Below are 25,303 nucleotides of genomic sequence, written 5' to 3'. Positions count from 1 at the left end.
ACGGCACTCACTCTAGCCTGGGCAACAGAGTGAGACTCTGTCTCAAAAAAAAAAAAAGAATGATACCAGCTGTGCAGCATCCCCAGGTGTGCTGAGGAAATGGGCACGCCAGTCGTGTGCTGGGCTGGGGTTCAGATGAGGAAGCCTGGACTGCACCCCCTGGGGCCCCCGAGTCCTCCCCTGGACACTGTGTCCAGCTGGCCGGCAGGAAAGAGTGTGGAGGTGGAGCTGCCCTGGGGCTTGTTGAGGGCCAGGTCGGAAGTGGTGGACATCACTGGTCCACATCCCACTGGCCAGAGGGCAGTCACGTGGCCTCACCTGGTGGCAAGGGAGGCTGCGAAATGTAGTCTGGCTGCATGCCCAGGAGGAAAAGGCAACAAGCAGGGTGAGAGGAGCACATAGTCCTAGAATGAGGGGCTTCAGCTGTGGGGCTGGGGGTGCCTGGCTCTAAATAGAGCTGTGTGTCTCTGTGCAGTGTATTTTGTTTTCCTCAGGCTGCGTTGACAAAGACCTGCAAACTAGGTGGCGGAAAACAAGTTTGATATCAAGGGGTCAGCGGGGTTGGCTCCTTCTGAGGGCTGGGAGGGAGGGTCGCCGCTCACAGCTCTGGGTGTTCCCTGCCTTGTAGGTGGCTGTGTTTTCTCTGTTTCCTCACCGTCTTCCCTCTGTGTGTCTGCACCTGTGCCCCAAGTCCCCCTTTTCATAAGGACACAGTCATATTGGATTAGGGCCACCCTAATGACCTCCTCTTAACTGGATCTGCAAAGACCCAATTTCCAGATAAGGCCACACTCCCAGATCCTGGGAGTCAGGACTTCATCATCTTTTGGGGGCACACGATTCAACCCACACTTCTGGGCCTGAGGACAGAGAACTGTCCCAGTGAGGTGCGCCCTGGGCACCGTGCAGTCCTGGGGGACACAGCCCTGCCCGCCTGAGGGCAGCCCTGTGGACATGGAGCTGTCACCGTCCCCCAAGGCAACACCAGGAGGACCTGGAGCTCATCTGAGTGAGGGGAGCCATCGCAGGACTAGCGGAGTCGAGAGAGGACCTGTGCACACCTGGCCCAGGGCTCTGCCCACAGGATAAAAATCCTGGCAGCATCGTGCTTGTTTTTCCTCTTCTGTCAGACATTATGGTGGTAGCAATATTTTCAATTTTTTATATTTCCCTTTGTTTTTTTAATGTAGAAATCTCTATGGGCATTTTCTCTTATTAATTGAGTTTCCAAAGCAAATTAGCTACATGTTAAAACCAGGGATTCTCAAGCCTTCCAGAACACGCTGGCAGGTCAGGGTTACCCCAAGTCCCAGGTGGATCAGAGGGCTGGATGGTGGCGGCAGGGGGGATCCCCTGTCTGTACCTTGTCCTAGGCCTACTGTGATCCCTCAGCCCCTCCGAGGAACAGGGGCCATGTTTGTCCTCGTTTGGGGACATGCCAGCTGCAGCTGAGAGGTGCCTCCCGTGGCTGGGTGTTCAGGGCTGGGCTCTCAGATGTGCTGGAGCCCGGCGCCTGCACATGGTGGGTTGATGTGGTCTCTCCGGCCCTGGGCACAGGACACACAGGGGCCATTGCTCAGCCCTGCTCCTTGGCTTAAGTGGCTTTAGGACCCTGGGACCCCCGCTGTCCCCAGCTGACCCCTCTGCCTTGCAGGTGTAGTCGCCGCCACCGGCCGCCATGGGCAAGCAGAACAGCAAGCTGCGGCCCGAGGTGCTGCAGGACCTGCGGGAGAACACGGAGTTCACCGACCACGAGCTGCAGGAGTGGTACAAGGGCTTCCTCAAGGACTGCCCCACCGGCCACCTGACCGTGGACGAGTTCAAGAAGATCTACGCCAACTTCTTCCCCTACGGCGACGCCTCCAAGTTCGCCGAGCACGTCTTCCGCACCTTCGACACCAACGGCGACGGCACCATCGACTTCCGGGAGTTCATCATCGCGCTGAGCGTGACCTCGCGGGGCAAGCTGGAGCAGAAGCTCAAGTGGGCCTTCAGCATGTACGACCTGGACGGCAACGGCTACATCAGCCGCAGCGAGATGCTGGAGATCGTGCAGGTACCGCCGGCCGCGCCCCCGCCCCCAGCCCGAACGTTCCCTACGCGACATTCAGGGCTTCCCGGCCAGGCTGCTACCTGGTGCGCTTTTGGAAAGGAGCAGGTGTCCCTTGACTGAGCAGATTCTTGCAAAGAGTAGTGATAAAGGTGACGTTTATTGATCGCTTGCTGTACCTCAGGCCAGCTGGGCACTCTGATGGGTTTTCATCCTTCAGCCCTATGATACGGGTCATTCCCTGCATTTCACACAACATGAGGCTCAGAGAGGTGAATTCCTGAGAATTGCATAATTGCTGGGAACCTTGGCACTTGCGGGAGGCACCTGCCAAGACCTTGGGAAAGCCCTGTGTTTGAGGAGGCAGCGTACAGCTCATCGCGTCCCTAGGAACGTGTGGCTGTAAAGTAAGACTGGAGCGTTAGTGATCACCGCGCACAGGAAAGACACCACTTTAGGAGGCCTCCTCTCCTCGCCTTCGTGCCTGGCAGCAGCTCGAGCAGATGAGGCTGCCTTCCAGAAAGAAGCCACGTTTCATCACTTGGCCAGGGCGTAGGTGTGCCACACAGAGTGGAGTGCACAGAGCCGCCCCTCCCTGGCCTCTCCCCCTGCTCCCCCCTGAGCCTGGGGGGATTCTAGAACTTCTCAGGAGAGGTAGTCCCATTTGTAGGGAACTTCAGGGATAACCCCCAGCAGTGGGTATTAAATCTGTGAACTCCTACACTAGCAGCGCTGGCCTGTTGGGTGACCAACCCATTTCCCAGATCGATGGTTGTTACACCGTGAGAGTAAATGAGCACAGGCTTGGGGACCTGTGGTTCAGTCGTCACTTCTGGCTCTTTGCTGCAAGCAGGGTGGAAGTAAAAATTCTGTTTTGTGGGAATCTCTTATCCTAGCCCACGTGTTAACCCTTCCCCTTTGGGAATGGGTGTGCCTGTCACTGGATGGGCAGATTGGCCAAAACTTGGAAGCACTGGTAGAACCTCATGGTGCAGTGAGGAGCCGCTCTCATCCAGATGGGATCTGGCTTCTAGACCCCCAGACCAAGTCCCCAGGGCCCGAAAGCGTCTCCCCAGTGCTGTCTGGTGGCTCCCTGGCTGGCTGGCTGGTGCTTCTCATGGGATATCTGGTTGCTACACCCTCCCCAAAATGGATTAGTGTGGCAAGTACTCCCAAGCCTACCAGGAGACCTTGGGGAGGTCTCAGCTTTGCATTTGGCTCTGTCCCTGGGCAAGCTGCATGGGCCAGTCCCAGGAAGATGTCCTGAAACACGTGCCACGCACGGTGTGAGGCTGATGGGAGCTGGGGCCGGGCCTGGCCAGCCCTGCCCCAAAAATGGAGATGATGAGGGTACAATACATATGAGAAGCCTTAGGATTATTCTTATTTCTCAATTGCTTTGCTTTTAAGATATAAGAGCCATTCTTGGCCTGTTGTTATAGGAATGAGCATATATATCCATCAAGCCACTTGCACACGAAGTACTCAGAAAATCCCACAGTGGCACTGCCCTGCCCCTGGCATGTTGCTCTGATTAGCTGCCGATCACCGGTCTCATCACTGTCCCCCGAACGCACACATACACATACGCCCATCACCAGCACAGGGACACCTGCCCGGGGCTGGGCCACTTGGGCAGAGACACACAGAGAGGCCAGCAGTCATGCCGGCAGTGCCCGACAGAGAAGAGGCTGGTGGTGTGGCTCTCGATGACTTTCAGGGGCCCAGTATTTTTTGTTACCTAAGTTGTAACAGCCACACAGCTAAGTGGGCAGTGGGCAGCGTGGCGAATTTTACACGTATCTGCCCGTGGGACCACCACCCTCACTCAGAGCATTCCCAGCCCTCCTGACGACCCCTCGATGCCTCCCTGCACCTTCCCCCCCACCCCCCTGCCCTTCCAGGCAGAGGTCCCCTCACTGTCACTGCCATCACCGTGGAGCTGTTCTGCTTGCTCCCAAACTTCACGTGGACGTGGCCAGCTTCCCTCACTCAGCATTCCAACTGTGAGGGTTGTCAGTGTGGCTTCCAGGGGCAGGGGACGTTCTTCCCGCTGGGAAGGGTCCCAGGGCCACCGTGAGCATCCTGAGCCCTTGGGCCTTGCTGTGAGCTGCTGGGAAGCTCCCACCCTTGCCCGTCACCCCAGGAGCGTGGAGGTTTCTGAGCGCGCCCTGTGCTGTCCTTTGCAGGCCATTTACAAAATGGTGTCCTCGGTGATGAAAATGCCCGAGGACGAGTCCACTCCGGAGAAGCGAACGGACAAGATCTTCAGGCAGATGGACACCAACAACGACGGTAGGGGCAGGGTGGGGGCGGGGGCTGCGTGTCTGCACAACGCTCATGGTGGCAAAGGTGTATGTGGGACAGCTCCACCTCCTGCTGCTTCTGGGGCTCCTGTAGCCCCCACCCCTCCCCTGCCCGCCCGGGGTGGCTGTGCTGAGGGCAGGGCAGGGTGCAGAGCCAGGGACACCATGGCTGCGTCCTGGCCCTGCTGAGCCATAACCTTCTCACTGGTAACAGGGGGTCCCGATATTCCCAGGAGTGTGTTTGGGGGAGGGGAGGCAGATGTGCTGAGGACACCTGGGCCTGGAGGGGATGGGGTCCGAGGGTCCCAGGTGCTGGGGTGCTGGGGTGCTGGCCATGCCGCTCTTGCCACCATGCTGAGATATGGGGCTTCCCTGTGCCCCGGGGGCCCAAGGGGAACCCTGGACGCACACGGCTGCCTCCTCCGCCCACAACAGCTGTGCAGGACTCCAGGGCCACGCTACAGGGGAGGTGCGGGTCTCCGGAGGGTGCAGGAGGGTGGCACAGTGATGGGGAGGCTGAGCCCTGAGTTTCCCCTCTGCATTAGCTGAGGGGCTGTGGCAGGATCCCAGCAGGGGCAGGCGGCTGAGGAGCCCGACGGCTCTGCTCTCCCGGCTGGCTTTGTCAGGGCTGCCGCAGAACCAGGCTGACTTTGCTTCTGAACAATAAAAAAATGCGACATTAAGAAAAGAAAATACTCCCTGGGTTGTGCTGGAGATTTAAAATCAGCTAATATACAGGCAAGTGCTTTGTAAAGTCTAGAGCAACCTGCGCAGGTAAGTGAGAGGACCCTGTCACCCGGCCCACCCCTCGGAGGGCACCTTCCCAGATTGCTTGTGAACTTGGTGGCGCCTTGCCAGGGTGCCCTCTGGGACGGGGCGCCTCCTACTGTGAGCACACAGGGCCGTCTATACCAGAGAGCTTGGGGCAGAGCAGGAAGAGAGATACCAGAGAAGGTGGGGCCGCAGGCGGGGTCAGAGTAGGGGCAGGGGGCGGCTCAGGAGTGATGGTGTCCACAGCGTGTCCCCACTTCCCCAGCCACCCCGAAGACACGTGGCTCCCCCTGGCCTCTGGACTGGGCTGACAGGTTTCTCCAGGCCACCAGTATCCTAAAGCCACCCTCTCCTGGTAACTTGTCCAGGCCACACGTGTGGGACACCCTGTGCTCAGGGACCCCCCACCCGAACCCCTTGCCACCTGCTCTCTGCCACGAGCAGGGGGCGGAGCTGTCAGAGCCCTCCCAGGCAGCTCGGAGCTGCCCCATCTGGAGGTCGACCTGGGCTTGGAGGGCCTGGGGTGCGTTGAGGCTGTGAGGGGTCTTAGACTCTGACGCCCCACGCATGGCCCAGGGGGTGCCCCTGCTGCCTCTGCCCCGAGTGGCCCGAGGTGGAGGGTCGGCATGGCCTGCAAAATTCCTCGCCAGCTGTAAGGCCGGCAGCGAGGCCGGCAGCCGCTCTTGTGCAGCGGAGGCCCCGGACCTTCTCTGCGGAGGTGCTGGCTGCCCTCACCCGCCCAGCCCGCCCGTCTGCCTGGCGTTGTTTGGTCTCCCGTGAGGCCAGCGGGTTGCCCAGGCCTTAGGGGCATCAAGTTCATGCCCTGGAAGAGGCCAGGCTGCCGGAGCCCCCACCAGAGCCCACGAGGACAGGTGTTCCTGACTGGCAGTGGGCGGGAGGGGCCGAATTCCTCGCCAGAGCCACTGACCAAATGAGCCCTCCCCCGGGCGCTGGGCTGAGCCCCTCAAATGCATCCTCCTGGTAGCCTTTGAGACGGGTGTTCCTGTTTTCTCGCCTTCAAGAGGAAGATCCGGAGACACGGTAACGTCAGCGGCCCTCCATGTTGGCAAAGCCCCTCCTGCGCCCTCCTCCGTGCCGGGCCTGGCTGCACGTGTCTGGGCGGCGGCCTGCGGCCTGCGGGTGCACTCACGGTCCCTCCGACGGCCGCAGGGCCCCCAGCACAGGGGCCTGGTGTAGCCACCCCGAGGCCCAGGCTGCCAGGGCGCAGAGTGCACCCTAAACCTCGGTCCTTCTCCACCTGCTGGGGCAAGCAGGGCCCGGAAGTGTCACTAGGATGTGGCTTCCAGAGGCGCCTCTCCCCGCCCTCAGGGCCACGTCTGAATGGGCAAAACTCCAGTGTGCGTCCTGCATGTGGAGTAGCGGAACAGGCGCTGTGGTGCCCACAGCCTGGGTGCATTAACAGTGATTATGGGAGAGGGAGCAGGTGATCCGAACACCTGCCCACCCCCGCTCGGCCCGCAAATCTCCGGAAGCCACTCCGCCCCGTGTGAAGTCACCCGAGCCTATGTCCTGGGAGAGGGTGTGTGTGTCACCAGCACTGGTTCCTGTGGAACTCACATTTCTGTGACACTAGTTTTAGAAACCACTTCCTACCTCCTGACTTTACACGCAGGTCTGTGGCGAAGGCGGGAGCGTGGGCGCGGGGCCCAGCCGATCCCTTCCGTGGCCAGTCCGCGTTGTCCAGTCCTGCCCCGCCACGCCGGGAAGGTAGCACAGAGCTCGCCACTGTGCCCAGCAGCGGGCCGAGCTGACGGGCAGGGTGCCCCCGGCCGTGATCTCAGGGCCCAGGCTCGGGCCACCCGCCCAGCGTGGCTTCTCTGCCCTGAATTACGTGTGGGTCAGAGGCCAATGCCATGTTCCTTCTGCACAAGGCACACGCTTCTTAGTGAGCAAAGCGTGCGGTGATTTCTGAAAAGATTCCAATCACCTGTGAAGTGGGTGGAGCTTGGACTGCAGCTTCGAGAAGGCTCAAGACAGTGACCTAAGGGGGCGTCCCTGCCTTGAGAGTTGTCACCCTCTTTGGAAGTGCAGAGAACGGTGAGCACTGACTAACCTCGGTTTCTCCTGCTCCCCCCCACAGGCAAACTGTCCCTGGAAGAATTCATCAAAGGTGCCAAGAGCGACCCCTCCATCGTCCGGTTGCTGCAGTGCGACCCCAGCAGCGCGAGCCAGTTCTGAGGGAACAGGCCTCCGGACGGTTGCAGAGAAACACAGGCTTGTCTCGCCGTCTCAGCTTTGCTTGCAACAGTGGTGCCTCCGCAATCACTCCTGCTCTCCCGGGCCGGGCCCGGCGGCACGTCGCACCTGCCCGGCCCGGCCGGCGGCGCCGCCTTCCTCGCCTGACCAGTGTGACGTTCCTCCCCCCGCGCCCGGCCTGGTCCCTTCCAGGGTGACGATTACACGCAGGGTTCGTGCGTTCCTGGCTCCGGGGCACCTCCCGGCCCGCAGGGAGCCCAGAGAACAACACCGAGGAGGATACTAGGCAGGACTTCCCAAGGTGGCGCCGAAGCCAGCTAATTTATTTTGTGATCCCAGGTGACTCTGTGGGGACGAGGCGGAGGGAGAGTGGACAGGCGGGCGCCTCCCGTGCATGGCTGCACCTCCTTTGTTCATCTTCTCTGACCAAAGCCGCTTGCACGTACATATACTGTGGTCTCCTTTCTTTGAATATATAAATTATACGTATGGTGACGTGAAATGTAACGTGTAGGTCCCGTATTTAATGCCTCCGGTTGCCTTTGAAGCGTGGTCCCCCTCGTGGCCCGTGACCCCTCGAGCCCGGTTGTTTCGTGGTCGTTCCGCACTCTCCATCTGCCCGTGTCAAAAGGAAATGCATGCGCGCCCAGAGCCGTGGCGATGCTAGCGTCCGTGCAGTGAATGCAGGCGTGTGCGTGCGGTCTTTCCTCCCTGTCGATTGGTCTGGCATTTCCGGTATTAAAATGATAAAATAAATGGCATTCTCTGAGTTTCGTGTTTGCCCGTGAGAGGCCCCGTTCCGCTGGCGTGGCGTCCGCACTCCCCAGGCAGGGTGGACTCGGCCGCGTCCAGCTGTTGTTGGTAAACCCGGCCCCTCCTGTGTTCCTCCAGCCGTCACTGTGTCTATAAATCTTGCGCAGCCTGTTCTTCAATATCTGCCAAATGCCAAGAAATACTCATGGAAATAAAAGATGACTATTCTTGGCAGATCTGACTGTCACGCTTCCGCCTCCCTTCCTCCCTGCCCCCTCCATGGCTTAATCAGCAAGGTGGTAGGAAAGCCACATTCCAAGAGAGGACAGGCGTGGACCCGAGGCGGCGGCATGGGCCGTGAGCTGAGCAGACCTGGTTCCGTCCTGCCTTCTCTGCAGCGTCCACACGTGTGGTCCCAGCGGCGGGAAACTCAGCTGAAAGCCCAGCCACAATGGGATGTTTGTCTTGTGTGCCGAGATGGCCAAAGGCGGCACCGCCGAGGACCCCGGGCTCCTTCCACCCTCCCTGCCACCCGCCCCCAGCCTCACACAGTAAGCTTTTGTCCTCAGCCTTGTCTCCTTGGGGTCCCCACAACCGTGTCATGGTTCTGGGCAGCACAGCAGACGAGGGAGCATTCAGAGGCAGGAAGAGACGCGGCCCTGTCCTCTGTCCGGCCGCGCAGAGGGAGGAAACGTTCCAGGGTTCTCCCACCAGCCTCCTAGCTCATTAGCCAAATCTGTGGCCCGTGTTCACCAGATGACCATGAGCTGACCGCGGGCGCCTTGGCTGAGAAGACACCCCCTCCCCCAGAGGGCACAGGGCTGGGGAAGGGTGAGCAGAATTGAGGCTGTCACGAGGACGGACACCGACCGCATCTGCCACCCGGCCCCCTGGCGTGGGCTCCCCTGTGCCTCGGTGCCTTCACTGCAGGGGCACAGGCCGCTGGCCGGCTCAGGGTCACGTGTGCAGACACGTGGCTCAGAGCCTGGCTCCCAGCCGGCCTTCAGTGACAGCAGCTGTTTTGTTGATTTTAGTCATTTTTGTATCTTTTAAGGCTCCATCCGTGCCTCTCAGTAGAAATGATGAGTCCACCTGCCAAGTGTCTTCCGACCGGCGGGGCTGCCAGAGGCCGTGTCATAGTGCACCCCCCACGTTCCCAGAGCTGCCGAGCCTTGAGGGGGGGCCAGGTGGGGGCCAGAGGGTGAGGCCAGGTGCCTGGAGGTAGATTCAACCTCAACAAAGGGGCAAGACTGTGCCTGTGGCAACGCTGCCTGGCCTGGAGGAACCACCGGTGAGGAGCTTGAATATTATAAAAAGTGTAACTGGGACTGGCAAAGGTTAAATCAAGAGAAGCTGCAGGTATGACGGGAACAGAGTCCAGCGGAGAGAGATGGGAATGACCAAAGCGTTAGGATTCTCCAGAGGGACAGAACCAGAGGAAGGAGGGGTGGAGGGACACAGAGATGGATGGGTAGATAGATACATAGGTACATAGAAGGATAGATGGACAAGTGGATGGATATAGAGATGGATGGATGGATCAATAGATATAGAGATAGATGGATAAAGATGGATCATGAGACTGAGCGTGGTGGCTCATGCCTGTAATCCTAGCACTCTGGGAGGCTGAGGCAGAGGATTACTTGGGCTCATGAGTTTTGAGATCAGCCTGAGCAAGAGCGAGACCCTGTCTCTGCTAAAAATATAAAAATCAGCCAGATGTGGTGGCGCATGCCTGTAGTCCCAGCTACTCGGGAGGCTGAGGCAGGAGGATCACTTGAACCCAGCAGTTTGGGGTCACTGTGAGCTAGGCTGACACCACAGCACTCTAGCCCGGGTGACAGAGCAAGACTCTGTCTCAATCAAAAAAAAAAAAAAAAAAAAGGATGGTGGATGGATAGATAAATAGATGTATAGATGGATGAATGGATAGATGGATGGATAAATAGATATAGGATAGATGGATGGGTGGGTAGATAGAAATAAATATAGAGATGGACGGATGGATATAGAGAAAGATGATAGATAAATAGATACATACATAGAGGGATGGACAGATGGATGGATGGATAAATATAGAGATGGACGGATGGATATAGAGAAAGATGATAGATAAATAGATACATACATAGAGGGATGGACAGATGGATGGATGGATAGCTGTAGAGATATAGAGATGGATGGGGGTGGATAGAGATAGATACAGAGATGGATGATGGATGGATGGACAGATACAGAGATGGATAGACAGATACAAATATAGAGATGGATGGATGGATATAGAGATAGACGAATGGGCAGACAGAGAAATAGACAGATTTACCATAAGGAATTGGCATATATGTTTACGGAGGCTGAGATGTCCTAAAATCTGCAGTGAGCAAGCTGGAGACCCAGGGGAGCTGACAGTGTAGCTCCCGTCTGAGTCTGAAGGTAACAGGGGACCGGTGTCCCAGCTAAGGGCTGTCAGGAGCAAATTCTCTCTTGCTCAGCCTTTTGTTTTATTCAAGCCTTCAACAGACTGGATGAGACCCACCCACACTGGAGAGGATCAACTGCTTTACTCAGTCTGTCAATTCAAATATTAATCTATCTAGAAACACCTTCACAGACAGACCCAGAGTAATGTTTGACCAAACATCTGGGCACCCTGTGGCCCAGTCAAGTTGATGCATAAAGTTAACTATCACAGCTGCTTCTAATCAAATGTGAAAGATATAGATCTGGGGGCCCTAGTGGACCCTGCCCCAGCAGGAGCTCACAGAAGCCAGTATGGTTCTATGAGCCACTGCTGCCTGGGAGGGAGGGGAACTGGCCCTCAAAGATGGTGTCCACATGCCAAGATGCTCAGCTCATCAAAGGAAAAACCCAGAACTGTCATCCAAGCCACTTACCCAGCAGGAATCCTCTGGCAGCCTCTTCCTCTATCTTGGATCAGGCTCTTCCAGGACTGGTCATTAGAAAATGCCTCCTCCTGTCCCTTCCTGGGAATTTGCAATTCTGGCCCTGGGCCTGCCAGCCCTTCAAGTTTCTGTCTGCCCTGGCTTCTCCTTACCCCACGGGATCCCAGGCCTTCTGCCATGCTGCACAGGCACCGTAGTTGTTGAAGGTCCTTGGGCGTTGCATATGTAGAGAGCAGGGAGGAAATGAGTGTGCCTGAACAGGGCTTACAGTGTGTGGACTCAACAGAATCTCAGGAAAATAGCTCTGGTGGCTCCATGGACCCTTCTAGCTATTGTGACACGCCCCCCCCCCTGCACCCCCTACATGGTGTCCCATGCTGACTGAGAAAACACAGGGCAATGGGTCCCTGGATGGACTCAGAGGCGCTGCATTGGTGGCACCCAGGCCTTGCCTCCCACCAGGTCACTCCCATAGTGGAAAAGGGGTCTCCCCCCCACACTGCCCAGGGGGCCTCCTGAGTGGGCCCTTTCCCAGGGCCAGGCCCTGGACACAGGATGGACCCCTCCCCCGCCTGTCTCCTGAGATCAGGGGCAGGCCTGAGCAGGGACCACCAAAACGGGGTCCAGCCAGGATCACTGCCCCCCAGAGAGGAGACAGAACCCGCCGGGAACTTCAGGCTTCTGAGAGGAAGATCGTGGACCCAGGAAGGTATTTGGGAAAATAGGAGAGTTCAGCCTCAAGTCTGTCCCTGGCCTGACCTTCCCCCAAGCCGCTGCCCTGCGCCCTGAGAAGCTCACCAGGGAAGCTGGGTAGTCCAGGACGCCAGAGAGCCCTCAGAGGACCGGGGAAATGGAGCTGTGTGGGCCACGGGGCGGGCTCAGCCTGAGGGACAAGTGGCCTGTGCCTGTCCCAGCCCCCCAGCCCCCCATCCTCCCAGTCCCGGTCTCAACTCCGCCTCACAGCCAGTGGCCTGGTGCCCGCTGGTTTTGGCTCCGGCTCAGTGCTGGCAGCAATGGATCCAGGCCCAGAGTGGGGCATGATGGAGGGACGTCAGGGGTCTGGGTGCTATGGGCAGAGCCGGGCGCACTGGGGATCTGTGAGGAGGTGGGCTGGGCCTTCCCTACTGTGGCCTAGGGAGACTTCACCAAGGAGATGGGGTAAAGCTGAGTGGACATTGGAGAGACGGAGGGGACCCGGGACCTGGGGCAGGTGTTTATCCAGCAAACGCCTCCCAAGGGTCAGCTGGGGGCCTGGCCGAGCAGGGCACTGCCCAAGGGGCCCAGGGGCCCATGGGGGCTCAGTCTGTCTGGGGCAGGGTCCTGGGGAGGGCTGGGAAAGGGATGCAGGCTGAGGCCAAGTGGGCAGGGGGTGGTGGCCCCTGGAGGGCAGAGTGGGGCTCTCCCCAGCCTCAACTTGGGCTCCTTCCAGCAGCTTCTGGGACTGCACCAGGAAGGGTGGGCCTCCCTGGGGCTCGGACCTGCATGGGGGCCACGTGTGGGTCATGCAAGGGCAGACCCAGGCCAACCCCGGCTGTTCCAGGGAGGGGGCCACCTCTCCGGCCCGGGCAATGAGCCCCCAGCTCGCACTCACCCCCTGGCAGCACTCGCTCCGTGCCCACAGTCCCAGGCGGGCGCCTGCTCCCGGGCAGACAGGGAATGGGGTCACCGAGCAGCCTCTGTCACTGCTCAGGTCAGGCACCTGGCCTGGTGGGAAGAGCCGAGACCTGCTGAGATGGGGAGGGCAGCGTCAGTGGCCTTGGGTGGGCTCTGCCTCTGGTTCAGCAACAAGTACCAGGTCCCCGTCTTCAGGACTGCTCCACCGGGGGTGGGACACAAGGGGCCGATCTGTTCTCAATGCCACGCAGCCGGCCCCTGGGGGCCAGGGCAGTGCAGGCCACAAATTGCGCTCAGGGTGGTGAGGGGGGCCAGGCAGGGTCACCAGGTGCTGGGGGAGCACAGGTCAGGACTGGGGACACCTTGGAGGCGATGGCTGAGGGTGTTATCCACTGCAGGGACGGGTGGGAGGATGGCAAGAACAGAGGCGGCAGGGGCCCCACCAGCTGTTCCCTGGACTGGTTCTGCAAAGGAGGCCAGGGGGCTTCCCCGGGGCGGGGGCCTCTGGAAGAGTTTCAGGGCTGGGGGGGAGCGGCCTGGTCCGGGGTGTAGCTGAGTTGGCAGTTCTGGGTTGGGCCACACTCTGGTGCCACAGTCCTGTGGCCCTCCAGGGGCCTCCCGTCAGAGTCCGGCTCCTTGACTTTGTGTTGGCTCCCCTGCCCCTCCAGAGCCATCCACGTGGGGTGCTGCTGCCCCCTGGTGGCCACAGAAGAAAAGCCATCCTGGACTTGGGTGTGTGGATCCCTGGAACCGCAGCGACCTGCTTTAGATGTAAGCTTTCCACCTGTGGCATTTGACAGAGGACACTGGGGCCCAGAGGAGCCCCTGACTTGTGGCGGGCCAGACAGCACACAGGAGCTGAGGCCAGGCTCCTGGTGCCCAGGACTCGGAAGAGTTGTTGCCCATACGGTTGCCAGACATAATACAGGGCACCCAGTTAAATTTGAATTTCAGATCACCAACAAAGTTTGCAGTTTACTTATGTCCCATGCGACAGCTTTTATTTTTATTTGCTAAATCTTGCAACCCTATTTGTCGAGCCCAGGAGTTGAGCCTACACAGCCCTGGGAGCAGGTTAGAAGCTGGAGGAGACAGGCCCCTCTCTCAGGCCACCCACAGGGCTGGGCCCATGGCCCTCCCAGTGGAACCCTGTACCCAAAGACTCTGCTCCTGGCCCAGCCTGGCCCCAGGCCCCTAGGCCTCCTCCCAGGCAAAGCCACTCCTCAGCTGGGCCCTGGGCCGGGAAGCCCCAGCTCCCCTGCTTCCGTCCCTTGCCTGCAAAGACGGGTGGCCTGGGAAGGTCACCCTACTAGGCTCCACCTCAGTGAGCCCTGGCCAGAGGCAGCTCATCTGGTCACAGGCCTCCCCATCCTAGGGGCAGCAGCGACGACGGATAAAACCCACCTACTCCCAACAATGACAGCAAGAATTACTCTGGTGCTTGCAGGCTTCACTGACCCTTTGTAACAACCCTGCTCAGTGGGCACTGGCCTCCCGCTTTGGAGGAGGACGAGGTGGAGGGGCCCTGTGGCTGGTGAGGGGTGGGCACGGGTTCAGCTGGGTCTGTCCAGCTCCAGGCTCAAGCCCACAGAGGGAAGCAGCTCGAGGTGCCAGCCCCTGCGGTGTCAGGAGCCAAAGGTGCTCTGGGCTGCCACCTGGGCGAGAACGAGACTGGGAGACAGAACAGACAGAAGCCACGGCCTCTTTGGTGGGCGGAGGAAGGATGGTTCCTTTTAGTCACCGTTGTCAACGAGGGGCCAGGAGCAGAGCCCGGGGCAGAGCGGGGCCCTTCTTTTAACTCGCTCACTTACCTTGGCCTCTCTGGGCTTCATCCCATCTCTAAAAAAGAGGCTGGGAAAACTCAGCAAAGCCTTTTCTTCAGTGACATCCTACCGTGAAACCCGACGTATGAAACTGGGTGAAGCAGGAGCAGGCAGAGCCCCTTGCTACCCTCCCATGCCCAGGCACCCCGAGGCTTCTCAGGACCCCTGGTCGGCAGAGCCCAGATTGGGAAGAGTTGACTGTCACCTTCAGGGGGCGATTCTCAGCTAGGCCCAGAGATGGCACAAAGAAAGCCCCAGACCCAGCAGGTATGGGGTGATAGCTATAAAAGCCCTCTAATGGAGTAGGTGGCCAGCCAGTGTGTGACTTGTCTGGGCCTGTCTTTCTCCACCTGGGAAGCCCATTAACAGCAGTAATACATACACGTGTCAACTCTCCTCCGCAGGCCTCTGATTCTCCTGCCCAGAGGCAACCACTGTGGACCAGTTCCTTGTAAGTTCTTGCAGAAACGTCCTGGGCATGTGCAAGTATGTGTGTACACACACACAACTGGGCGGGTTTCGGTTTTTGCTTTTCACACACAGTGGGCACTGGCCATGACAGGGCAAGCCAGTTAGGCACGATGGCACCTGCAGCAAAGGGCGAGTTCAGAGCCAACTCTATGGCCATTCGGGGTGGGCTGGGCAGGTGTGTACCTTCCGCACCACAGGATGCAGCCTTGGTCTCCTCCATGCTCCTTTCCCCGCTATGCAGGCGTGGGCTAGATCCACTATTCCCTGTGAGACCCCACAGCAAACTATATATAGGACTTGTGAAGTGTCTGGAATGCACACACTATAAAAATTTCCCAATGCCCAATTATTTTAAGATACTTTATTTTTAAAACAGGTCATAACACTAAGCTTTTGGCCCATTCAGCCATTGTACAAGCTACAAATGCTTGCTCAGCAGCTGAGGGGCACTCTTTTGTAGCATGTCTGAAAAGTGAATAAAAATCCATATAAAACAAATATTCAAATAGTTTCCATAGGAACACAGATAAGTGTGACCCCATCTCCTAGTCTTCCATATTGCTGCATATGTGCAACCCTACTCTTACATGTCAAAACTAGCAGTAATTAAGTTAAATGGTCCCCCCAAATCCCTTAATTCAAGCTAAACTCGCAGTTAACAGCTACAAGAATGATATCTACACATTAATACTAGCTGAAGCACAAGTTGCTGGGTGTCGTTTCATTCCACTTTCCCAAGCACAAGACACAGGCAGAGTGCCGACGTCCTGCTCTTCTACTTCGGGTGGGAAGTCGGGGTTCTGGATTTGCTGCATGAGTTGCCTGAGACAGAAAGTAGGATATACATTTAAAAACCCTGAGTCACCCACAAATGGGCATGAGAGTATTTACTTCCCATCAGGAAGCAATTCAGTCTATTTCTAAAACAAACATTTCTTCAGAATTACTTTATTGGTACTAAGAAAACCCCAAGTCATGTGCACTGACTCAAATATTCTAGTTATATAGAAATAGCCTAATCAGTATTTTCTAAAACTTTTCTTAGAAAAATCTAAAAAAAAAATTATATAGGTCAGCATTACTGGAGGGATTTTCCTCCCGCTTGTCTGTATTCAATCCTAGGCAAAACAATTTCTTATTCAACTAGACAAGAGCAAGCGCAGGTCTGAGAAGGTGCCTGTTCTCGCCAGAACTATGAACATGCGTGTGCCACTCACCATGTCGGTCCTGACATCACATAGTAGATAGTGGGCCTCTGGAATCCATTGAACGTAGAAGCAGCAGCTACAGTGTAAGCACCCATGTTTTCAAAGAGCATCCAGTCACCCACATGCATCTCGGGCAGGTCACAGCGCTCAACAATCCGGTCAAGGCCATCACATGTTGGTCCCCATATGCTGGATGAATAATACTTCTCATCTGGTTTAGGTCTCTACACAAAAAGCGAGAGAGAAAGTACTACTTCATTGTATTTGTTGGGACCAATCACCTCAACTATTTTATACAGTACGTTCAGAAGTTACCTTTTGCAGAAGGGGCTTTACGTGCGCATGATCATAAAGGATGCAATTAAATGATCCATATACTCCATCATTCACGTAATACATAAAGGTTTGTTCATTGGACTCATCTTCATCTAGAAAGGCAGATTAATCTTAATTACCACCTTTTGTGTCAACTTTCAGTTACATATGCAATAATTCATCCTTTATACCTACCATCAGAGCCTATCTGTTCCTTTAATACGATTTTTTTGGCAATAATATTAACTGCGAGCGTGAAAGCTGACGCAACATAATATCTGCCTGGCTCAGCTATGATTCTCACTCCAGAGTCTGACGGAAAATACTTGTCCAATGCTGGGTTGATTACACTGGTGATCTAAGAGAGACAGAAAAGAGCAGCCATTCATCATGGGGAATTCACATGGAGGAAAAAGATCACAGGGCTTTGTAAATGACATGATGAGAGCCAGCATCCGCAGACAGAGTTACCACTAAGCAACAGAAGCAAAAAAGTAAACATTTCCCTGAAAACCAGTTTGCACATCTCCGGCTGTTCATTTTGAGTCCTCTCTGGACACACTATCCTTTTAAGAGGTTATACATATGATTTTATCAAAAAATAGCACAAAACAAATTACTACCTAGTGAGGTATCAATATGCCAAAATATTTTTATTTAGCAAACACATACCAACAGGATAAAAATCCTTCTACTCTGCTTACCTCATCATTTAACAAATAAGAATGTAGATCTATTTTATAAACTCATAATTGCGTAACTTCCTAAATGACTAAACATTTAAGATGTTTAAGGGAAGGAAGTACAAGTCTAACAAACCATATTTGAGGTAATGATGCACTGAAGTCAGCATAGTCTTAGTAATTCCACAGCGATATATCTTAATGTAATCAATCATACAAGACTTCTGGGAAAGCTGATTCATAGTTTAGAAAACCAAATGGTAGTAAATACGTTTGATTTAAATTTTAGATAGGCACAGAAGTCACTCAAAATATCACACCAAGACTACACTAAGTTTTGAAATATTCCAAAAAGAAACTTGCTGAAATAGCCACTGTGTATTACAGTTTTGTTATAAATTACCTCTTCAAATTTAAGCTTCACATCCTCAGATCCAGGAAAGCCACCACCAATATCAAGCAGATACATGCTGAAACCAACCTCAGCCTAGAGTCAAGAAAATTAAGAAGTCAAACATTCAGATTTATAACAAGTAACAAAAATGTACGCAGCAGATGGGTTGAAGCCCCTGTAACAGGCGACAGTCCTCTACAAAAGGTCAACTCTAAAATTCAGACCAGTCATTGCCAGTCCTGCCCCCTTCACCAATGAGGTCACGTATACTCACTCCCATGTCAAAGACACAGCGGGCATCAGAGATTGCCTGCACGAAGGTCTCAGGATCAGTACAGCCACTTCCTACGTGGAAGCTGGAGTAAAAAAGATGAGATGCCATTTCTTATTATTTCTTAAAATGATTAACAGTGGCAGAAAGCCCGTGAAACTTGCACTGCTTAATGTCTTAGCCTCTAGCTTGCCACCAAGATCTCACCTGACACCGATGACATCGATATTTAGCTCTTTTGCCCGTTCCAAAAGAAGCCTGCTAGTTTTCAGCGTGGCACCAAATTTAACACTGAGTCGACAGACTGCTTTGGAATCATCAGTGGCAATCCGCAAAACCAACCTAGAAGCAAGAAAAGTTACCTAATGTCTCATGATAGAAGATCACCTAAAGCCACGGTTAAAATAAAAAGAATCCTGCTCTAAATATTGACTCTGATACTCTATGGTTTGAGTCTAATAATTAGGTTTTATCAATAATGGATTTAAAACTATTTCCTACTAATTGGAAATTTAAGTTTATTGACAAGAATCTATGCATCCCATACCCCAACCTTGCCCTCAAATGGAGGAAATTAACTTACTTTGCCTTTGGATGTGCTCTGGCAACTTTCATCAACTCAACTTCACTATCAAAAGTCATCATCTGGACTCCATTATTGGCAGCATACTTAATTTGAGACACTTGTTTACAAGGATTTGCATAGATAATCCTCTCTGGAGGCACCCCGAGACTCTGCACCAATTGTATTTCGGTCTAAAAAAGGAGAACGGTATTATGCTATACATGTATAGCTAATAAGTGGAATAAACAGAAAAGCATGGGAAGGTGTCATGCACCTCCCCTTTCATTAGCATTTATGGCCCAAGAAACACAACTTTCATTGTTCATGGGAACACCAGGACCATCTTATATAACTGTTTTCGAATCCTGCTGCTTGTGCTTACCTTGCTAGCACAGTCAAATCCTGTCCCGATGGCAGCGAGGGTCTTTACAATGGCTCTGCTGTCGTTACATTTGACTGCATAAAAGGGGGTGACACGAGGAAGAGCTTTTAGCCACCTTCGGTGTTTCTTCAGAATGTCTCCAAGGTCTGCGACATAGAAGGCATCCTTATCATCCTGAAATGAGAGCAGTCACAGGTGAACCATTGGCAGCCTCTCAACACACCACACCAACACCAGCCTCCCTTCTCTTTCCCAGCATTCTCAATGAGCCCTACCCTTGAGTTTAGTCACTGACACGAACAAACATCACCATTATCACTGGACAAGCCACAGCCAATTAACTTTCTAAGTTCCCTAATAAGACATTATACTTCCTCAAGACCCTGCCAAAGTTTCCCATTCTCCCGACATTCTCAGTGCACTGACAACACGGGCCTTGCATACTTACAGAAGAAGAAACTTCATTAATTTTTTGGTCCAGAATGTCCTTGGCAGTAAAACCTTCATCAAGGAAGTGGCAGTCAAACTCTTCGTTACTAAAGTTGTTCATGGTTTCTCGATGTTCCTTTAAAATGCAACAAACTGCAAATAGGGCGGAGAAAGTCACTCAGAAGCTTTAACAATACGAATCTTAAGATTAACCTACAACCCAAGTGTAAACCGAATACTTACTTGGAAAACTAAGAGATGGAATTTAAAGAAATATTTTCAGCTTCTCACAAAGGCAATTCTCCAGGAATCGTGTGCCCTCGGAGCAACAATGGAAACGTTCTGATGAACAAGGAACACATCAAGTTGAAAGATGGGGCACTGAAGACGGACATACACAGGAAGCAGGCTAATGACGCACCCAATGTCACTCACTCACTGTTGTGGTGATCCCAATTATTCCCAGGTGTAAGTCACATGACTCCATAAACTTCTGCAGTATCTGAGGATACCAGATTCAATACTAGTCTTTTTTTTTAAGCAGCACACTAAAATTCTATATATGTAAGCATTTCAAATATTTATGCCAAAAAAAAAATGTTGAATACAGGTCTCAGAAGCTTGTCTGCACTTAATTAACTGATCTGGAAAAAGCTTTATAATGGTCAGTCTGCTTTATTTCAGAGTTGTTTCAACTCTTTGGAAACTTAAAATGGCACTATACCCATTATATACAGCCACACAACCATCTTGCTTGCTATTTCCTACTTCCACTAAGTCTTACATAGAATGATCTTTGGTCTAGAAATCATTCTATGTGACCAACAGGTACCATGGCCATGTTTATAAGGCACTCAACTTGCTGAGTGCTTGTAAGTTTCTTAAGAATTTTATGAGCTTATTTGCATGATATATTAGCTGAGCACAATTTTGTTAAACTGTAATCTTCAAATCCACTTTATACACGGTATTATATAGTTGCTGTTATCTGATCAGAACTCAATATTCTTAAACCATTGGTGCCCATGGAATGAGCAATTCTGGTAATGCCAACCGTCCTTACAGGCACTCTAATATTTGCTTAGCTATGAATAACCATACGGAAGTAATTTTTGGCTAACCATTAATAACAGAAATAAGCAAGATCTTCTTTTCCTCTGTGCAACCCGCTTCAGTGCCAGCAGCCTACGGGCACAGGCCAGGCAATGGTTCGGGGTCACAGTCTGCTCTGGCATGGGACACCATGAGAGGCCCAGGGGGACAGGCCTGCCATAAATCCAAACCCATGCATGGTAGAACTTTCTGTAAGATTCCATCTAACGTAACTTTTCGGCATTGTCAACCTCATGAGTTGCCTAAATCACCCCTAGGAGAAGGTAAAAGGCACCAGCAAAATCATTTTTGTTTTAATAACATTTATAATTGACTGATGATAAATAGGCTCAATCAGTAACAGACTGAGTAAATTTAGGGTCTTGTTAAATATTTTTAAGGCAATGTTCAAGCTTAAACTTGGAAAGTTTTAATTTCTTTGAAATAGAGCACTATTTAGTATTCTGATTTTCTGTATCTTTTAAAGTTTTATTTGAAGAGCTTATTTGAATAAATTTCACTTAACATCTTTTGGTATTTCCGTACAGCTAAGTTATTTAAAATGGTGCATCAATTAACACAAGATGGTAACGTTAGCAGACATGGACTAATTCAAACACAAAACGTCGAAAAAATTTCATAAGTCAATTTCAATTCTGCTCAATTTTAGGTTTGAATAAAGTAAGCCAACACATTCTTTGTCCTCCCCAGACATTCCTGAGAGGTTCAGCTCCCTACACTTTCATCCATTATTTAGGATCCTCATACAATGCAATCAGTCCGTTTTGAAAACCTTAGGGCTGGCTCCCACGTGCGCCTGAGCCTGGCTTTTCTGAAATCACTAAGTCATTCAAAGAGTCCTTAAATAAACCATTCCAAGTCATGGCCAAGGGAGTATTTATTACCATAGTTGCTGTAAGGCTATCTCAGCTCTAGCAACTCCCGCCGGCTCCTATAACGTTGTCATTTGCCCCGTACACACAGCAAAAATTAAAAACTTAAAAAACAAGAAAAAGAAAGAGGAAATTGCAGGGCAACAATGCAGAGGGGACGGCTCGTGCTCACGAAAGCGAGCGCGAGCGGCCGCCAGGCTCTGCTGCACCTGCTCCGGGCCTGCCGCCCGGTTTGAAAGCAAATAGCGGTTGAAGGACCGCAGCGGCCTTCCCAACGGCTTCCGGCCCGGCGCCTGGCTCAGCCCCGCTGACGTGGTCGGGGAGAGGCCGGACGCGGGGACCAGGAGGGTCTCCGCAGGACCCTCCAGCCCGGGAGCCGGGGACAGGACGCGGGCCCGCACCCCCAGTCCAGAGCGGGACTCCGGGCCCGGAGAGAGCGGCGCCCCCAGGTCGCGGTCCACCCCGCGACCACGTGTCCCCGGCAGGCAGCCCCAGCGCGGGTCGGTGCCGGTCGCCCGCCCGCAGGCCGCCCAGGCGTGCCGGACACGTGCCCCGCGCCCGCCCGCCGCCCGCCCTCCCTCGGCCGGGCCCTTACCTCAGAGCGTCCGGGCGCCGCGGGCCAGCCCCATGGAGAAGCCGGGACGCCGCCGCCCGCGCAGAGCCGGAGCCGCTGGAGCGCTCGGCCGCCCCCGCCGCGCCCGTCAGCGCCTGGCTCCCGCCCGCCGGAGACGCCGGCCCGAGGTGGCGCCGGAGCAGCTGGCAGAGGGGCGGCCGGCGGCGGCGGCTGCAGGGACTGACAAAGCCCCACGGCGCGCCGCTCCCTACTTATAGCGCCGCCGTGTCGTCAAGGAGACGCTCCAGCTCAAACCAGCCGCGATCGGTTCCGTCCGGGAGGCCTCCGGGGGGAGGGGCGGGGGCTCGGCGGCGGCCAACCCGGGCCGGGGAGGAGGGGGCGGGGCGCGGGCGGTAAAACGTCAGCGCCGCCGAGTGCCGGCCCCGCGCGTGCCGGGCCGCCCCGCCCGGCCCCGCCCCAGCCTCGCCCCGCCCCGCCCCGGAGCTCGTCCGCGCACGCGCACCACGCTGGCCGGCCGGGGGTCTGCCGGTGGGGTCCTGCTCTTGGGATTTTGCGGGGAAGGGGGATCCTGGAGGAGCTCGGTGCTCTAGCCCAGCTCTTCCTTTAACTTGTGTGATCTTGGACAGCTCACCGCTCTTCTCTGGGCCTCAAGTAACCCAAGGATCTTTATGGCCACAAAGTCCTGTGAGGTTTTGGTGAACTTCCTTGGTACCCCACTCCAGGTCTGGGGTATAGCGGTGAATACTCGTTTAACGAGCGCATGATACAGCTCTGCCTGGAGCAGACTCGGCTTCCTCAGAAAGGAGGACAGTGCAAACATGAGCCGTAAGCAGAAGTGTCTTCATGTGTGAAAGGATATGAGGGCTGCTGCACCCTCCTCTCTTGGGCTCCCTGATCAACATTATTTTTACACAATCCTTGAGCAACCACCGGGTGCCAAGTACCATGGACTAGAGGGAGTGAGTGGGGAGTTAGTTCCACCCTTAATAAGCTCAGTTCTTCCCCAAGCGATGACATTAACCATTAGAACCCATCAGGGACATTATAGCCTTAAGAGCTAAATGGGACATCTTTGATTCCGTGGTGATGAGGTATTTGTCCCTTTCTCTGTGAAGAAACACTTTGTCCCAATGACACCGTTTTCCCCACACTGGGGAAAGCTCCTGCAGGGCCAGCGATGCCCAGCTCTCCCCGCCTGTGCGTCAATCAGTCATTCCAAACGCTGCAGCCCTCTTGCAGCCCCCCAGGCCAAGGAGCCGTGGTGTCTCCCCTGTGGCATCCGTGTAGCAGCCTGGCGTGGAGGGAAGGAGGGGGCCCAGCTGTGACTCTCCGGTATCTTTAGAAGCATTAACTGGAATGTAGAGGTAAGTTCTTGGTTCAGGGAGCCAGGTGGTCTGTCCAACTGTTGCACCCACAAGACACTCACATGACTGTCACCTGCACACTGTGCCTCTCCGCCAACCCAGCCCAAACCCACAGGCTCCTGCCCACATGCTGCACTTCCCCCTGGGGAGGTGAGGCCTTGCCCCTCCACCCTGCTGGGAGACGGAAGGGGCTGCAGGCAGACTCTCTCTGAGAGGCCCCTTGGCAGCGGGGCTGGAGTCAGAGGCCCTGAGTCATAAAGCCCAGCTACTAACCTGGATTCAAGAAGCTAAATTGGTGGTGACTAAACCTGGCCTTATTCAAAATGCATGACTTTTTTGTTTTTCAATGTATTTTCAGTGGCCTTCATCCTCTGCCTTACTACTTTTTTTTTTTTTCTTTAGGAGAAAAGCAAGTCTGAGCGTTATGGCTCAGCACTTTGGGAGGCCTAGGTGGGAGGATTGCTTAAGGCCAGGAGTTCAAGACCGGCCGGGGCAACATAGGGAGGCCCCAGTCTCTACCCCCCGATCCCCAAGAAAATTAGCCGGGTGTGGTGCTGTGTGCCTGTAGTCCTAGCTATGTGGGAGGTGGGAGGGTGATTAGGCCACTGTACTCCAGCCTGAGTGACAGAGTGAGATCCTATCTCTAAAAAAAAAATAAATAAATAAATAAAAGAATCTCTGACTTCTTTTACAAACAGAGTTCTGTATAAATCCACTGACCAAGTTTTCTGAGCCAAAAATGAAGACACATCTGATGAAGGAGGCTTTCTTTTACTTAATTGTTAATTTATTTATATGAAAGAGCTTATAAAGGTATATAGTGATTACAAATTTAAGGAGTCACTCTCATGGGAAAGAATTAAATAACATAAAAGACAGCAGTCAGCAAGCATTTATATGTCCATTTACTCAATATTGGAACATTTGGCTTTGAAAGCTTTCTGGAAAATGGGTTTGGGTTCTCTGAAGGTCACATTCTGCTTCACCAACTTTCTTCCAGAATAATAGGGAGAGTTGACTATAGACTGAAGCTCATGACATTTGGCCACACAAGGACTGTGGGAGGTTAGCAAGGTGCATAACTCAGGACACCTGGGCAATGAGGACCAGCCACAGGACACTGTAGTCACACCAAAAATAGTGTTCCACGGCTCAATCACTCACCAGTACTCTAGCCTTGCCCTCGAATTGTTTCAGGTGTTTCCAAAATTCCAATCCACCCTCCAAGGCTGGAAGTGCGCCACCTTTGCCGATAATCCAAATGATGTGCCTGAGGCGGAGGAAGCACCTTCCAGGGAGGCCCTCCTTACTCTGAGCAATGGTGGCGTCATCAGAGAAGTGGAACTCCTCCAAAAGTATCTGTTGGAAGCAGAAGACACCCATGTGGAAGTCCCAGATGTTTGTTTTATAAAGTGTTGTTGCATCACAGCCCCGCCTTGCCCCAGCCCTGGTGTGGCTCACTGGGAAGTTGCCAGGACAGGAGCCGAATGGCAGGAACTGGGCCAGGGCGTCCAGGAGCCCAGCAGGGCCCTGGGGCAGGTGAGTGGCCACAGAGTACATTGCAGAGAAGAGGTGGCCTCTGTCCGGAGGTTGAGTGAGAAAGTGACGTTCAGTGATGCTTGCTTCCCACGGCCCTGTCTCTTTCCCTGGGCTGAAGTCCGCGGCCTACTAAGTTTGTGCCAAGTCCTCGTTTCTTTAAAACCCTTCACTGGAGGCCCTTGGTCCACAGAGTAAAGACCAAACACCTTAGCCTGGCACCGAGGACCCTCTGAGGCCTGCCCTGCCCACCCTCCGATCCTTGTCTCCTGCCACTCCAGGCCCTTGGGCCACTGATGTCCTGCATGCCCTGCCCCTGCCAGCATAGCATGCATCAGTCACTCGTTGTGGGCACCTTTGTTTTCCTGCCTTGCCCTCACCGCCACCGCTCTCCTTTTCAAGTCAGGACCATGATTTTCTTATCTTCTTGCCCAGTTCCTTGTACACTCAGTGTTGTCATGTTGAAACTGGGGTTGTCCTGAAAAATCTGTCATTGGTAGTTGCTTTGTGAGTGATTAGCTTGTAACAGAGAAAATGGCCTGAAAACAGGTAAAAATGATTTCTGTCTCTTTGAAACCCCATCATGTTTTTTGAGAACTAAAACCTACATGTACTCCTGCCTCAGCCAGCGGTCAGGAGGGGCAGGAGAGTGTTCTTTGTTCTTTGTGCCACAGGAGATGGCTCAAGGG

The 25,303-nt window shown here is 54.0% G+C and overlaps 2 protein-coding genes and 1 non-coding gene across 4 annotated transcripts in view; 1 reads left to right on the top strand and 2 right to left on the bottom strand.

The window, feature by feature from the left end:
- HPCAL1 (hippocalcin like 1) overlaps positions 1-8,257 on the top strand; it is a 96,829-nt gene extending 88,572 nt beyond the window's left edge. The window contains exons 3-5 of the mRNA XM_069494457.1: positions 1,655-2,056; positions 4,240-4,345; positions 7,229-8,257. Coding sequence (XP_069350558.1) covers positions 1,679-2,056; positions 4,240-4,345; positions 7,229-7,326 — 582 coding nt within the window. The 5' untranslated portion in view covers positions 1,655-1,678 and the 3' untranslated portion in view covers positions 7,327-8,257. The remainder of the gene's footprint in view (positions 1-1,654; positions 2,057-4,239; positions 4,346-7,228) is intronic.
- A 7,010-nt stretch (positions 8,258-15,267) lies between these two features.
- ODC1 (ornithine decarboxylase 1) lies at positions 15,268-21,940 on the bottom strand. Of its 2 annotated transcripts, none has more exons than XM_069494136.1 (12): positions 21,736-21,940; positions 19,399-19,497; positions 19,175-19,308; positions 18,727-18,900; positions 18,363-18,535; positions 17,987-18,121; positions 17,783-17,864; positions 17,518-17,601; positions 16,627-16,789; positions 16,432-16,544; positions 16,126-16,340; positions 15,268-15,730 (listed from the first exon to the last, which is right to left on the bottom strand). In XM_069494136.1, the coding sequence occupies exons 3-12, from the start codon at positions 19,274-19,276 to the stop codon at positions 15,586-15,588; spliced, it is 1,386 nt and encodes a 461-aa protein (XP_069350237.1). In that variant the 5' UTR covers positions 19,277-19,308; positions 19,399-19,497; positions 21,736-21,940; the 3' UTR covers positions 15,268-15,585. The 2 variants fall into 2 exon arrangements, with proteins under 2 accessions (XP_069350237.1, XP_069350238.1); XM_069494137.1 differs by lacking the exon at positions 21,736-21,940 and adding an exon at positions 19,595-19,604.
- LOC138400441 (small nucleolar RNA SNORA42/SNORA80 family) lies at positions 20,311-20,444 on the bottom strand. Its single transcript, XR_011236324.1, has one exon. It is a non-coding gene; the product is annotated as a small nucleolar RNA SNORA42/SNORA80 family (small nucleolar RNA).
- Positions 21,941-25,303: the final 3,363 nt, after the last annotated feature.

Source organism: Eulemur rufifrons, chromosome 19 (assembly GCF_041146395.1).
Source record: "Eulemur rufifrons isolate Redbay chromosome 19, OSU_ERuf_1, whole genome shotgun sequence".
In the NCBI taxonomy this organism is placed as follows: domain Eukaryota; kingdom Metazoa; phylum Chordata; class Mammalia; order Primates; family Lemuridae; genus Eulemur; species Eulemur rufifrons.
This window is presented reverse-complemented; position numbering and strand designations above follow the sequence as displayed.